Source organism: Perognathus longimembris, chromosome 8 (assembly GCF_023159225.1).
Source record: "Perognathus longimembris pacificus isolate PPM17 chromosome 8, ASM2315922v1, whole genome shotgun sequence".
Taxonomy (NCBI): Eukaryota; Metazoa; Chordata; class Mammalia; order Rodentia; family Heteromyidae; genus Perognathus; species Perognathus longimembris.
The window spans coordinates 40,423,717-40,439,985 of record NC_063168.1 but is presented as its reverse complement, the minus strand read 5'-3'; the positions used below and the strand labels follow the sequence as shown (position 1 = coordinate 40,439,985).

Genomic DNA, 16,269 nt, shown 5'->3' with positions numbered 1-16,269 from the left:
TTCTGTCATAAGTAACCTGAAATAAACTCCTTTGTATCTTTCCTTAATTAAGCAAATAATTTGAAATATTTTATTTAAATTTCCTGAAGGTGCTTGCTTTAAGCTACCATACCACAATACAATTATAGGTAAGCAGAACAGGAAAACAAATGTAGATTGCTGTACTAGTTTCAAAAATGATTAATAGATATAGGTGTACATATGATCATAAAAAATATTTGTTAAACTCCAGGAAATGCAAACGATGTTTTTCTTTGTTGCTTTTTGTTTTGGTCGGTAAAGAGAGCACAGAAATGAAGGGATAAAGGGTGAGCAAATGCAGCAGTCATACTCACTAGACATCAAGATGAAAAAATGTTAAAAATGACTAATCACAGTATATTTAAGAAGTCAGATGTAATTACTCCAAATTTACTTAGAATAAATTATGGACCACCTAAAATCATAAGCCACTTTGGTATCTTTTTGCATACAATTAAATACCTAAGTCAACAGAAAAGAGAATTGACATTACTTATATGATCTTTAGCACTACCCAACAGCTAAAAATCAAATTAAGTTTGCACTTAACCTCTTAAGTTATGGCATCTAAATGCTTTGCAACCTTCCAAAAAGCAATGTCGCAAATTATTAGTCCACTAAGAGTATCTTTTCTTTTTTCCCCCAAACTATTGTGAAGATGATGTAAGATACACAAAAATCCTAAAACCATATACCTTCCAACACTAAGGAGACTGAGAGGTTGGCCTAGATTACATAGTGAGATGAGAGCTCATCTCAAGAAACTCAGACCACTGGTCCCAGAAGTTCAGACCTTATAACTGTAGCTACTCAGGAGGCTGAGATCTATTTGAAGCCAGTCCCTTTAGAAAAGTCCCCTGAGATTCATTCATATTTCCGATTAACCACCAAAAAGACGAATGTGGAGTTATGGCCCAAGTGGTAGAGTGCGGGCCTTGAGGAAAACAAAACACCTCAGGGTCAGTGTCCAGGCTCTGAGTTCAAGCCCCAGGACCAACAAAACAACAACAACAACAAGACTTTAATTAAGCCCAGGGCTGCTAACATACTTCAGGATGCTGAATAAACAAATTTATAGCCTCCTAAGGCCTCTGCTTCTATTTCACTCTAAATTTAGGAGTAAAATCTAAAATCACGTAAATGATTGTTAAATAAAAGCCAACTATTAAATCTAGCCACCTAGCTGGGTGCTTGTAGTTCACTCCTGTAATCCAAGCTACTCTGGAGGCTGAGATCTGAGGATCATGGTTCAAAGCCAAGCAAGAAAGTCCTTGAGACTCTTATCCTAAGTAAGAGGCTAAGGATCACCTTAGAAGCAAGCTGGGAGAGGAAATCAAGTGGGACTCTTTTATCTCGAAAACCCTTAAAAGGAGCTGTGGATCAAGTAGTAGAGTGCTAGTCTTGAGCAAATAAAGCTTGAGAACAATGCCCAGGACACTGACACACAGACACGGGGGGGGGGGGGGGGCACACATGCACACGTGTGTGCATCCTATTTTACGGTAAACCAAGAGTTTAAAGAAATATTTTCTGTTATGGTGGCTGCCTCAAGCTTGCCAAGAATCTAGATGCCCCTGGAATTATACATACACTCTACTCCTATAATTAGAATACTTCTGTGGAAAAATTGAAGGAAGCACTGCTCTAAGTCACTGAGATAACTTAGCTACCTCCTGCTGCTTTTATTGTAGCAGCAGGACTTACAACTGTATTTAAAACTGTGTATACTAACATAAAATGTACAAAACTTAAATGTTGTGCATATGTGCTGATACTGGGGCTTGAACTCAGGGCCTGGGCACTGTCCCTTCAGCTTTCTTGTGCAAGGCTAGTGCTCTGCCACTTGAGACATACCTCTATTTCGGGCTTTTTTGGTGCTTAACTGGAGATAAGAGGCTCACAAACTTTTCTGCCTGTACTGGCTTCAAACTGAGATCTTCAAATCTCAGCCTCTTGAGTAAGGTTACAGGGGTAAGCCACTGACACCCAGCACAAAACCCAAATTTTAATACGTTAAGAGAGGGATAGGTTAGATGAGGGACTCCTCAAAGGGCCAGAACTGCTGACAAAGCCCGAGTTTATGAGGCTTCTTCAGAAACCTCTTATTTCCTCCATAAACTCTTGACAATAACCAGACAACAGTTCTTTTCTCAACATTCTCAATATGGGGCCCAAGAACAAAAGAAAGTACTCACCATAAAAAATTAGTAAATTGATTTTCATTAAAATTAAAAGCTTTTATTTATAATATGACACTGTTAAAAATGCAAAGTCTAGTCATATACTTAACAGGATAATAAACTCAAGGTCAGCCTGGCTACAGGCAGACCTTGTCTCTTTATTTAAAGTCAAAAGAGGAAGGGAAAATACTTCTCAAAAAACAATATCCAAGGGGCTGGGAATATGGCCTAGTGGCAAGAGTGCCTGCCCTCGGATACATGAGGTCCTGGGTTCAATTCCTCAGCACCACATATACAGAAAATGGCCAGAAGCGGCGCTGTGGCCCAAGTGGCAGAGTGCTAACCTTGAGCAAAAAAGAAGCCAGGGACAGTGCTCAGGCCCTGAGTTCACGGCCTAGGACAGGCCAAAAAAAACAAAAAACAATATCCAATATGCAACATCACTATTCAGCAAAAAAATATTCCTTATAAAACCAAATAAATCAACAATTCAGACTGACTAAAATTTAAAACAAAATTTAATAGCTGGGTGCTGGTGGCTCATGCCTGTAATTTTAGCTACTTTCAGGAGGCTAAAATCTGAGGATCGGGATTGGAAGTCAGTCTAGGCAGAAAAGTCTATGAGACTTTTACCTGCAACTAACCAACAACAAGCTGGACATAGAGCGGTCACTCACAGGGGTGAAGTGCTAGCCCTGAGTAAAAAATCTCAAGGACAGTGCTCAGGCTCCAATTTCAAGCTCCAACAACAGCAACAAAGCATAACAAACCCAGACTTTGTTTTGACATGTATACTCACTATACATAACTCATATATGTGATTGCTGGGTCACTGAACAGGCCTTTAGTTAGCTTTCCTGAATAGTGCCAAGCAGTTTTCCTGGAATACAGTAGTTGTGTGTTAGCTTTTATTACTGTACAAATACCCAAGATAAATTAACTTATAAAGTTCTAGCCAGGATTGGGCAGACTCATTGCTCTAAAGTCTGTAATATAGGATAGTATTATATAAAATGATGGCAATATATAGCAAAGGTTGGCTTGCAACAAGGGCAAGAAAGAGACCAAAGTCACACACCCTTGGAAGGCATGCCCCCAGACATCTAAAACCGCTAGTAGCTGCCTCTTAAAAGTTTTTGTGTCCTCCCAACAGTCACAATGTCAACCTGGAGAATAAGCCTTTCAAATCACAGGCATTAATCCCATTGTCAGTGGCTTATGCCTATAATACTAGCAACTCAGGAGACTGACATCTGAGGATCCATGTTCAAAGCTAGCACAAGCAAGAAAGTCCCTGAAACTCTTATTTCCAATTAGGTATCAAAAAACCAGAAGTGAAGCTGTGGCTCAAATGGAAATGCTAGCTAGCCTTGAGAAAAAAAAAAAAATCTCAGGGATAGTGCTAGGCTCTGAGTTCAAGCCTCAGGACAAGCATAATAAAATCCCCCCCAAAACCCACAAAACTGAAACAACAACAACAACAAAGTACAAATGCATGTAAAAATCTCACAATAGCCAGGCCTGATGGTTCACATCTATAATCCTAGCTACTCAGGAAGTTAGTTGATAACTGAAGATCATAGTTCAAAGCCAGCCCAAGAGAAAGATGTTCCTGAACTTTTTTGCTCAAGGCGGGTGGGGGTATGTGGTTAATTGTAGATGAGTCTCTCAAGACTTTCCTGCCTGGGGTTGGCTTTGAACTGTAATTCTCAGATCTAAACCTCCTGAGTAGCTAAGAATACAGGCATGAGCATCAGGACCTAGTGGTTGAGACTCTTATCTCCAGCTAGTAAAAAGTCAGAGGTGGAGATGTGACTGAAAAAGAAGCAAGCACCAGCCTAGGGGTGGCGGGAGGGGGGGGGGCGGGGGGGAGGAGGAAGCTAAGCAAGAACTCAAGGCCCAGAGTACAAGTCCCAGTCCCAGTACAAAACAATCACTACAATGAGCAAGAGACGTCAGACACACACACACACGCACAAATATGATTCTATCTTAAAGAAAGGACATGGAGCTGGGAATGTAGCTTAATAGTAGAGTGCTTGCCTAGCATGCATGAAGCCCTGAGGTTAGATTCCTCAGTACCACATAAACAGAAAAGGGCAAAAGTAGCACTGTGGCGCAAGTGGTAGAGTGCTAGCCTTGAGCACAGAGAGGCTCAAGGACAGTGGCCAGGCCCTGAGTTCAAGCCCCAAGTCTGGCAAAAAAGAAAAGAAAAGAAAGGACAGCTGGTCACCAAAGGCCCATACCTATAATTCTAGCTACTCAGGAGGCTGAGATCTGAGGACCATGGCTCAAAGCCAGCCTGGGCAACAAAGTCCATGAGACTCTTGATCTCCAATTAACCATCAGAAAACCAGAAGTGGAGGTGTGACTCAAAATGGTAAAGTGTTGGGGCTGGGGATATGGCCTAGTGGCAAGAGTGCTTGCCTCGTATACATGAGGCCCTAGGTTCGATTCCCCAGCACCACATATACAGAAAATGGCCAGAAGTGGTGCTGTGGCTCAAGTGGCAGAGTGCTAGCCTTGAGCAAGAAGCCAGGAACAGTGCTCAGGCCCTGAGTCCAAGCCCCAGTACTGGCCAAAAAAAAAAAAAAAAAAAAAAAAGGCAAAGTGTTAGCCTTGAGTGAAAAAGCTCAGAAACAGCACTCTGGTCCTGAGTTCAAGCTCCACGTCTGATAGGGAAAAAATTTTTTAAAAGACAGTACTAGCCTATCCTGTCAAAAGTGGTGTGTTCATCTCTGGAAAGAGGAAACTTACAGCTGCTGAAAGTATTCTAAATCTTTGAGTGGGGGTTAATTAATATATATGTATATACATATATACACACACATATAAAACTTCATTGTTGCACATTTAATTAAGATTAGTGCATTTAATGCATTTTACTGAATGAATACAACACCTCAACTTTTAAAAAGAAACAGATAAAATGAGAGTCATGGATGGAATATAGATGTGTCTTTAGGGCAGAAATTGTGGACAAAGAATTACTGAAACAGATTTATTTACTTGTTTAAAATGTATATTCTTGGAAGGGCCATCTTAGACCTTAGTTCGTCAGAAATAATGCCAGTGTTAGCCAGGCACCAGTGGTGCACACCTGCAGTCCTAAATACTCAGGAGGCTGAGATCTGAGGATTACAGTTCGAAGCCAGCAGGGTAGAAAAGTCCTGAGACTTATTTCCAATTAACCTTGCTACGCACAAATGGCTCATGCTTGCAACCCAACCTACTCAAGGGGCTGAGATCTGAGGATCATGGTTTAAAGCCAGCCCAGGCAGGAATGTCCATGAGACCTAACAAGAGTTCAAACCTTAGTACCAACACAAAACAAGAAGTACCAATAAAAATACAAGAAGTGATGTAAATCCCAATAAGTCGATTTTAGAAAAAGCAAATAACAACAAAAAATACACAGCTGGGTGTGGTGTTTCATGCTTGTAATCTCAGCATTTGAGGCTGAGACAGGAAAATCACAAATTCCAGGACAACATAGATCCTGTCTTTAAAAACATGGATATAGGGGCTGGAGATATGGCCTAGTGGCAAGAGTGCTTGCCTCATATACATGAGGCCCTGGGTTCAATTCCCCAGCACCACATATACAGAAAATGGCCAGAAGTGGCGCTGTGGCTCTAGTGGCAGAGTGCTAGCCTTGAGCAAAAAGAAGCCAGGGACAGTACTCAGACACTGGATATAATATAGTGAAAATGGCCATATTGCCCAAAATGTTATACAAATTCAATGCAATCCCCATCAAAGTCCCAGCTACATTCTTCACTAAAATAGAGAAAACAACCCATAAATTTATATGGAACAACAAAAGACCTAGAATAGCCAAAGCAATTCTAGGCAAAAGACGCAGTGCAGGAGGTTATCACAATACCAGACTTCAAACTTTATTACAGAGCCATCATAACAACAACAGCCTGGTACTGGCATAAAAACAGACCTGAAGATCAATGGAATAGGATAGAAGACCTGGAAATAAATGCACATACTTACAACTTAGAGTCAGCTGATATTTGACAAAGGAGCTAAAGACATACAATGGAAAAAACATAGCATCTTCAACTACTGATGCTGGGAAAATTCATAGTGGACCCTAGGCTATCACCATGCACCAAGATCAACTCAAAATGGATTAAAGGCCTCAACATCAGATCTGAAACCCTGAAACTACTGAAGGACAGAGTCGGAGGGACACTAGAACTTATAGGCATAGGCAAGAACTTCCTGAATAGAGTCTCAGGGGCACAACAGATAGGGGAGAGACTCGACAAATGGGACTACTACAAAATAAAAAGTTTCTGCACAGCTAAAGACATAGCCACCAAACTAGAAAGACAGCCAACCATATGGGAAAAGATTTTCACCAGCAAAGCATTGGACAAAGGCCTAATATCCATCATCTACAGAGAACTCAAGAAACTGACCCCCTCCAAACCCAGTAAACCCAATCGGCAAAGGAGCTAAAGAGAGACTTCACAGGAGAAGAAATAAAAAATGGCAAAGAAACATATGAGAAAATGCTCAATATCCCTGGCAGTAAAGGAAATGCAAATAAAAACAACCCTGAGATACCACCTCACTCCAGTTAGAATGGCCTATACTCTGAACTCAGGCAACAACAAATGCTGGAGGGGATGCAGAGAAAGAGAAACCCTTTTCCACTGTTGGTGGGAGTGTAAACTAGTACAACCATTCTGGAAAACAGTATGAAGGTTCCTCAAAAAACTCAGCACAGACCTACCCTATTACCCAGCCATACCACTCCTAGGCATCTATCCTGAATAACAGGATCCAGGATACCAAAGACACCTGTACATCTATGTTTATCACTGCACAATTCACAATAGCCAAAATATGGAAACAACCCAGATGCCCCACTACAGATGAATGGATCCAAAAAATGTGGTACCTGTACACAGTGGAATAATACACAGCAATTAGAAATGATAGAACAATGGCATTCGCAGGGAAATGGTCAGATCTTGAACAAATAATGTTGAGCGAGACAAGCCTAGAACAAAGAGAACAAAGGTGCACGGTCTCCCTGATATGTGGTTGTTAGGGGGTGGGGGGCGGAGAACAGGAGAGATCATGTCTGTAAAATAACAAACTTCTTTTAAAATGACATTTCTGCATGTTTTGGTCAGCGACTTTACATTATGTCTCTAAAACCAAACAATTACTAAATAAACATAAAAAGGTCTAGGATAGACCTGTCAGAGGATCAAAATAGCTCATGTAGTTGTAACTCCTCTGTACATCACCTATACAATAAGAAATTAAAAAATAAAAACAACAACAACAAGATGGCTCATGCTTGTAATTCTAGCTACTCAGGAGGCTGACATATGAGGATCTTGGTTCAAAGCCAGGCAGGGCAGGAAAGTCCACAAGGCTCCTATCTTCAATAAACCTCCAAAAGCCAGAAATGGAGCTATGGCTCAAGCTCTAGTCTTGAGCAAAAAAATTCAGGGATAGTGCCCAGGCCCTAAGTTCAAGACCCAGGACTGGCATCAAAATAAATAGAATAAGATCCTACTTGCTGAATACTTACCATTGCAATCCTAGCTATTCAGGAGGCTGAGGTCCAGAGGATCTCAATCCAAAGCCAGTCAAAGTCTCTGAGAATCCATTTCCAGTTAACTGTAACTAGCAAAAGGCTGGGCTAGAGGCATGTTCAAATGGTAGAACACCAGCTATGAGCAAGCCAGTCTAGCAAACTTGACCTCTGAGTCCTAATACTGGCAAAGAAACAAAAACAAAACTACTTTACATGAACTGTGCTTACAGAGGGTCTATTCCCTTTCTCCAATTAATTTTCACATTAAATTTTAGCACTAAAAATAACTATTAGGTGTCTCAAAGTACTTGGAAGCTTTGCTAATTGTCATGATTGAACTTTTGAATAGAACATTCCTTAAACCATCCAGAATATACAAAGGACAAATCAGTATGTTCCACCCTCTGACAAGAATAAAGGCAATGAAAGATAACAAAACCATTTCCACCTGCCTCCTCCCCCAAATCTCATAGTATATTATAAAATTCATTAATTTTTAATCTCAGGAAAGACAGTGACAGACCTGGAGCAGTAATTATTTAATTTTAAAAAATACAGTGCCAAAGATATTTTTATTTTGTACCCTGAAAGTAGTTTATAGCCAGGTGCCAGTGGCTCACACCTGTAATCCTAGCTACTCAGGAGGCTGAGATCTGGAGATTGTGGTTCAGAGTCAGGCTCGGGCATGAAACTCCATGAGACTCTCCTCTCCAACTAGCCACTCAAAAACCAAAATCAGAGCAAGGACAGCATGCAGGCCCTGAGTTCAAGCCCCATGACCAACAAAGAACAAAAGAAGGAAGGGAGGGAGGGAGGCAGGAAGGAAAAATATAAAATTATGTAATATAGCTGGGCGCTGGTAGCTCATGGCTGCAATCTTAGCTACTAAGGAGGCTGAGATCTGAGAAAAGGAAAGTCGAGATTCTCATCTCCGATTAAACCAGAAAACCAGAAGTGGCGCTATGGCTCAAAGTGGCAGAGCACTATTAAGCAAAATAGCTTAGGGATCATGCCCACACCCTGAATTCAAGCCCTAAAACTGGCGTAAAATAGAACAAAATAAATAACAACTAAAAAAGTATTCTAATATTAGCATCTATACATGCATACACCACTACTAAACGTTAGGAGGAAGGGTTAGACCTCAAAACAGCATATAGTAGAGGAGAAAAGAACAGGAACAAGGGATAGAGTATACAAAAAGGAAACAAATGCTAAACTAAACATAGGTCAAATATGGAAGCCAACTTCAAGATTCCAAATGTAACATTTATGGCAAGAGTTGCTTCGCTTGGACATTCCAGCGGCGTTCTCAACACATATACACACACATACTGCTGCTGTTTGTTCACTATTGCTTTTATTACTATGTTCTCAGTTGGCAGTTTACAGTAAAAGAAACTTTGATCAAACTTTCTATAAAGGTTAGAGAAAAACAGATTAGAATATTAAATTAGAAAGGGAAAGAGTCTTAGTAGAAATGAATCACATTTAATTTAAAAAGCTATTTCTCTCATTTCACAATTAAAAAACCTGTTTGTTGTATTTACCAACATGCTTCTCAAAATGAAATTTTTTTGCATCCATTTCAGATTCCAGTGTGAGATCCTGGATAGCACAAAAAGGAATGGAACAAGTGAAAAACCTAAAGTGATAAAAAAAAAAAAAAAAAGATCTCAGAATGGAGTGGTACAGATCTACTAGTTTCTTTTTTTTTTTTTTTGGCCAGTCCTGGGCCTTGGACTCAGGGCCTGAGCACTGTCCCTGGCTTCTTCCGGCTCAAGGCTAGCACTCTGCCACTTGAGCCACAGCGCCGCTTCTGGCCGTTTTCTGTATATGTGGTGCTGGGGAATCGAACCTAGGGCCTCGTGTATCCGAGGCAGGCACTCTTGCCACTAGGCTATATCCCCAGCCCCAGATCTACTAGTTTCTATCTGCCCTTCTTCTTGCCTCAATGCAAGGCATTAAAGAATACTGGGCAGAGTGATTTTTTTAATTTAATGTAATAAATTCAGAATTCCCATTTTCTTCCTCCGCATTTCTTTATGGCACTGCCATTGTCTGCTGTGTCCTAATGAACAAAAATGGACACTAAGAAAAAGAGTACACTGAATTGTTTGAAGGCAGAAATCTAATAGGTCCTAGATGCCAAAAACAAGGACCTGAACTCAAAAACTACATTCAAAGAAGACAGAAAAGGCAGAACACACTTGTCATTCCAGCACTAGAAAGGCCAGCCAAAACTACGTTGTGAGACTGTTTGGAAAAAACAAAACAGAACCAGGGCTGGGAATACAGCCTAGTGGTAAAGTGCTCGCAGCGTATACATGAAGCCCTGGGTTTGATTCCTCAGCACCACATATATAGAAAAAGCCAGAAGTGGTGATGTGGCTCAAGTGGTAGAGTGCTAGCCTTCAGCAAAAAGAAACTAGGGACAGTGTTCAGGCCCTGAGTCCACGCCCCAGGACTGGCAACAAAAATAAAACAAATAAACAAAACAGAACCAAAAACCATGTCTAAATCCTGCCTTTACTATTTTTTTTATTTACCTATGAGTATTAACCTGGATTGCAGTGTCTTCTTTTTTGCTTCATTGGCTAGTTTGTATGTACCCCAAGGTGACCTCAAATACAATCAGTGTGCAACATCACATATGGCTCAGTGGTTTCATTTCTAAATGGAAGTAACTGTTTCATATTTGTTACCTCATGAGAGAATCTAAGTCTCTAAAAAGGCAGCAGGAAAAAACTGCCATTAAAAGAAAATTATTGTTAACGGGATTCTTGCCCGCAGTATCTTTTAGTCCTGAAGTATGACTGTAATAAACCTTAAACAAAATGGTACAAATGGAGTGGAAAGCCAGAAGTAAAATCACAAATTTTGCTAAAACTGGCTGTTAGTTGGCACTTCTTTAAAATAAATTATGAGGGGGCTGGAAGTGGCTTAGTGGTAGAGTGCTTGCTTAGCATGCATGAAGCACTGGGTTGATTCCTCAGTACTACAAAAACAGAAATAAGAATGGCACTGTGGCTTAAGTAATAGGGTGCTAGCCTTGAGCAAAAAGAAATTCAGGGAAATTATAACCCCTTTCATACAACTTGACAACAAAATTAAATTAAAAAAAAAAAAAAAAAAAGAACCTGAGGGACAATGCCCAGGCCCCGAGTTCAAGCCCCAGGACTGGCAAAAATAAATAAATAAAACAAATCATGAGTTAATAGTCTGTCTTTTTTTTTTGCATACAACTGATTATTTTCCATAATAAAAGCATTTACAGAAAAAAATTAGTATTAGAGAACTATTCAAATTAAACTCAACGGGGGCTGGGAATATGGCTTAGTGGTAGACTGCTTCCCTTGCCTTGCATGCATGAAGCCCTGGGTTCAATTCCTCATTACCACATACATAGAAAAAGCCAGAAGTGGTGCCGTGGTTCAAGTGGCAGAGTGCTAGCCTTGAGCAAAAAGAAGCCATGGATAGTGGCCGGCCCTGAGTCCAAGCCCCAGGACTGGCAAAAAACCAAACCAAAACAAGTCAAATTAAACTCAAACATATCCTCAAGTGGAATAAAAGATTCTGGCACAAATAGCAGGTTAACTAGTGGGAAAAACAAGGACATTCAGTGGTTTTTCTACTCATTTTGCTGTGAACAGATAACTGTCCTGAGAACGAAAAGTTTAATTTTTTTCATGCAGAAAGTGAAGATACAACACTATTTTCCTGTTAAACTTTGAGGGGAAAAAAAAAAGATTTCCAAAACTCACTTAGTCCATTTTCTCCTTCAGAAAATCAGTTCTATCACTATCAAAGAAATTCTGGTATCTGTTTTGACTGTGAGTACTTAATAACAGATAAACCAGTTCTGGAGGCTGGTGACTCACACCAGTAATCCTAGCTACTCAAGAGATCTGACAACTGAAGTTTGAAGCCAACCCAGGAAGGAAAGTCCTTGAGATTCTTATTTCCAACTAAGCACCAAAAAAAAATCATGAAGCAGAGCTGTGGCTCAAATGGATAGAGTGCTAGCCTTGAGCAAAAAAAAGCTCAGTGACAGCTTCTAGGCCTGCAAATCATGCCTCAGGATCTAAGCAAAATAAATAAATGAATATTGTTTAAAAAGAAAGAAAAGGAGGACTGAGAGTGTGGCTTAGTGGTAGAGTGCTTGCCTAGCATGCAAGAAGCCCTGGGTTTGTTTGGTTCCTCAGTACTACATAACCAGAAAAAGTCGGAAGTGGAATGGTGGCTTGAATGGCAGAGTGCTAACCTTGAACAAAAGCAGCTCAGGAACAGTGCCCAGGCACTGAGTTCAAGCCCCAGAACTGGGGGGGGGGGGGGGGGGGGAAGAAAAGGAAAGAAAAAAGAAGCAATCAGTGAGGTTCTATCTACCAAGTGAATCCAATGTTATACTTAAATTTCTGTTTTACGTAAAACATCCCACTACTAAACATTAAGTTTGAAAGGCTAGGAAAACTAATTGTCTACAGTTTACCTTCCAAATGATCTACAAAGAGGTAAGACCAAGATGGTAATGGTGGCCACAAAATCTGTTTATCTAAACTTAAGTGTACTATCTACATTTCACTGCCTCAGGCAGAAGGTACTGAAGACTTTAAAGGCGACAGGAGCAAAATCAAATTTCTTCAGCTCCCTTCCTACTCTGCAAGAGCCACACGAATTACGAGTTACATTTACTGCCATTCTCCAAGATCACTTATTTGCTCCCATTTTCTCTAAACTTCTATAATTTTTTTCTTCCCATAAAACTGTCTACATGAAAACTTCTATTACATTGGAAGGCCAAGTTTTAAAATTCAAGGAAATAATCAAGAGGTGCTGAGTTGACCTGCAAGTCTCAGTGTGAACTGAGACTAATAAAATGAAATAGACAGTCAAAAGGGAGCCAAAGTGGCTCCCAAACCAGAACTCAGCTCCAACATACCTGTGATATCCAAATGAGGGAGTACACTTTTGAAGACACTGTTCCAGTGCCTCTATATAACACTCACAGTCTTTGTCTTCTTTAAGAATGTACTTATCTAGGTAAATTACTTTCAGAATGTTACAAACTACTCAAAATAGTCCTTGTAGAAATACATCCACTGGCTAGCATGGTGATACATGCCTGTAACTCCTAAATTATGGAACCATCAGCTGGAAGATCTCAAATTCAAGGCCAATCTGGGCTAGCTAGAGAGCCCTAGTCTCAGAAAAGAAAACAACAAAAATATACACTAGTTTATATAAAGCCTAAAAATTAATAAATAAAATCACAGAATACAAGAACAAAAATGGTTTGCATGCATTATTTATTCCAACACTCATTTCATTCACAAGAATACTGAAAGATATTTTAGGACCTATTTATAGTCCCAAAGTTAGTGGAACAAGTTAGATTTTATTTCCATTACTACCTTCCATTCTTCTAAGAAGTACTAAATACGATGGTCACTATTCAGCTATTATCATACATTTTGGCATTAGTTAGATGTTAACTTATGTAACACACAAAGTTGAAAAAAGCAAAGTACAACTACAAACAGGTCACCTTAATGTGACTTAGGAGAAAAAACACACCCAAGATCATAATGTGTCATCAAGTTTAAAATGTCACTGAGCAAAGCAATCCCAAGAGTCAGTTTGCAGCATCTCACCACCACTCCTAAACAAATTTCTACCTGGCAGCACCTGATGCTGGTTATGTATGCAAAAACAGACAGTAAGCCATTTAACTACCATTCTGCCCTACTAAACACCAAGCATTCTCCACTGAATATTTAGTCCTACTTTTTTAAAAGCAATTTTTAACTAATAAGCCAAAATAATAACACAACTCTGGGTGCTAATTTGCCAAGTTCTATTAACAACAAATACTTCAGAGTATTTGCGGAGATTCTAGGTTCATAAATCCAAACTACGTGTATCTTCACTGGCACGACCATATATTGTGCTTCTAATATGAGATTTTTTTTTGCTTCAAATGGTATTCTCTAGCAAATCTTATCAAAGTGATTTAAACAAGGAATTTCTCAATAAGTCATTTTATTTTCACTATGCCTAAATTACACAAACACCCAGGAGGCTCACCTACAAAAAGAATTTTAACCACTTACAAAATAGTATTTTGCTAGACATCAGTTGTTCAAATCTGTAATCCTAGCTACTCAGGAAGCTGAGACCTGAGGATCCAGATTTGAAGCCAAGCCAGTTCTCAGACAAAAGAGACTCTAATTTCCACTAGTCGGGGGTGTGGCTAAAGTGGTACAGTGCCAACTGTGAGTGAAAAAGCAGAGCAAGAGCTGGAGGCCTTGAGTGCAACCCTTAGTACCAGTACAAAAAAAAAGAAAAGAAAAACAAGACAAAACAACAAAAATACATTCTATTGATTTGACTAAAACAATACTTGGTCTGTCTGTTGCATTTTCCCCAGCACTTCCTTATTTTCCATAGATCATACATACCACCACAAACTTCTTTATATTCTAGTCAAGAAGGATTAACCTTGACGTTTCATGGTCTTCGAAGAGGGCAAGTAAAGTGTTGCAATTTTGCTTATTTTTAATCAACAAGGTAATTACTCCCACCCACTCCTTAAGAGGGGATGAGGAATCTGCGGGGTGGGGGTAGGGGCTAATAATTGGCACATAAGAATTATCTTGCGAGGAAATATAAATATAGAAAAGACTATTGCATTACAAAACCCTGAGTCATCACCCAGTTCACTCAGCAGATTTGGGTAAACAGAGTGAACGGGTGTCCCGTGTGCTCACTCATCTGTAACCACAAGCGTGAAGGTACAATGTTCCCACATTTTACGTACAGTTAGCATATTGAGACACTGCAAAAATTCTTTCCCGGAAAGTTTTAGATACAGTGAAGATGTTCATCTACCAAGTAAGGTACACACACACCACGGTGCTAACTTTTCATCGGGTTTCAGTGACATAGTTTACAACTTGTTTACACAGAAGAAATCCAGGGAACTCTCGAAAGTGACTAGTAAACTACATTATCAGCGACACCGCTGTCCCCGTCCCGATAACAGAAACCCCGAGCAGCCAGACAGCCGCTCTTCCCTATTTTCCTTAGAATCGTGAAGGTCTCGCCAAAGGCAATGTCACAACAGGAGCAACACACACTTTTCTTAGAATCAAAGACAACACTCCACAGCCAGCCAACTAACGCACCCCCAAGGAATCCGCTAGGGGCTCATTTAAACTAATCTTTCCAATCAAATCCACAGAGACAAGACAGACCTCAAAACATTATGCCCTCCAGTCTGCCCGTAAGGCCTCCTTCCCATTCACAAAGTTCCGAGACGCGAACTCAAGACCCGGAAAGAGGCGGGGATGGCATAGGAAGAAGGAACCAGAGCGAGCCCCGGGAAGAAGGGGAGAGAGAAGTCGGTCCCCAAAGACAAATCCTGCCCTGCCTCTCCCACGAGCAAAGCTTCACGGAGGATCGCTCCTCTAAGCCTCTCCATCTCCCCGGGGCCCCGCAGTTGGAACGCAACAAACCCAACGCTTGGGATGCAGAGACCGGGGAGAAGAACCCCGGAGGTTCCCCGAGCCCAGTGGCCTGAGTGTTTACGGGCTTCGGTGGGGACCCGACGACCACCGACAGTTGCAGCCAGGACCGAGGTCCGAGCTCCGTCCGTCTGCCCCAGACAAAGAGCCGTCCCCCGACGGTCTCTCCCGGAGCCTCGGCTCCCGGGGCCCCCCTCCTACCCAGGGCTGGCGAGCGGGCGGTCCTGGGACCCCTGCACACTTACGTAGAGAGTTTCCTGGTCCAGAAGAGGCCCCCCGGCCACAGCTCTTGGAGCTGCACGGCCCGGCCCAGGTTGCTCTTGATCTGGGCCAGTTGCAAGTCGGACTCGGCGTCCAGCCGTTCGGCGTAGGGCAGCAGCTTGTTGTACACGATCTCTTTCTGAGGGACGAAGCCCCGCGGGCCCAGTCCGGGACGCCCGCCGGGCTCCGGGGGCTCCCCGCCTCCCGCCCGCTCGGCCGGCTCCATGAGCCCTGGGACGCCCCCCCACCCCCTCCCACCCTAGCCCTCCCCGGCCCCCACCCCGCTCTGGGCTCCGCCTCCTCCGCGTCGTCTTCGTCCCCCCCACCCCCCCGCGGCCGCCGGCGGCCCGTTCGCTTGCGGCCGGACCGCTGAGTTCTTCCCTCCCGGCCGGCGCGCTGCTGGGCCCCGCGCGGTCCCGGTTCGTTGGCAGCGGCAGCGGCCGCTCTGCCCGCCCCGCACCGGCTCGGCTGGTGACGCTGCAGCCGCCGGGCCCAGAGGTTCCGGATGGGGCTCAAGTCACTTCCGGGGCGGGGCGACAGGGGTCGGAGGAGGCGGCGGCGGCGGTGGCGGTGGCGGTGGCGGCGGGAGTTCTGGCGGCCGTGCCTCCTTCGCCGAGGGGCCCGGTTTGGAGCCCCTACTCCCTCGGCCAGCGGCGGCACCGGCCCAGCGCGGGGCGGCCCCACCGGAAACACGAGGCCGAATTCCAAGCTA

The 16,269-nt window shown here is 42.3% G+C and overlaps 1 protein-coding gene across 1 annotated transcript in view; it reads right to left on the bottom strand.

Moving 5' to 3' along the window:
- The window catches only part of Psme4 (proteasome activator subunit 4), a 113,797-nt gene extending 97,992 nt beyond the window's left edge, over positions 1-15,805 (bottom strand). Inside the window, exon 1 of the mRNA XM_048352938.1 lies at positions 15,542-15,805. Coding sequence (XP_048208895.1) covers positions 15,542-15,783 — 242 coding nt within the window. The 5' untranslated portion in view covers positions 15,784-15,805. The remainder of the gene's footprint in view (positions 1-15,541) is intronic.
- Between the last annotated feature and the right edge of the window lie 464 nt (positions 15,806-16,269).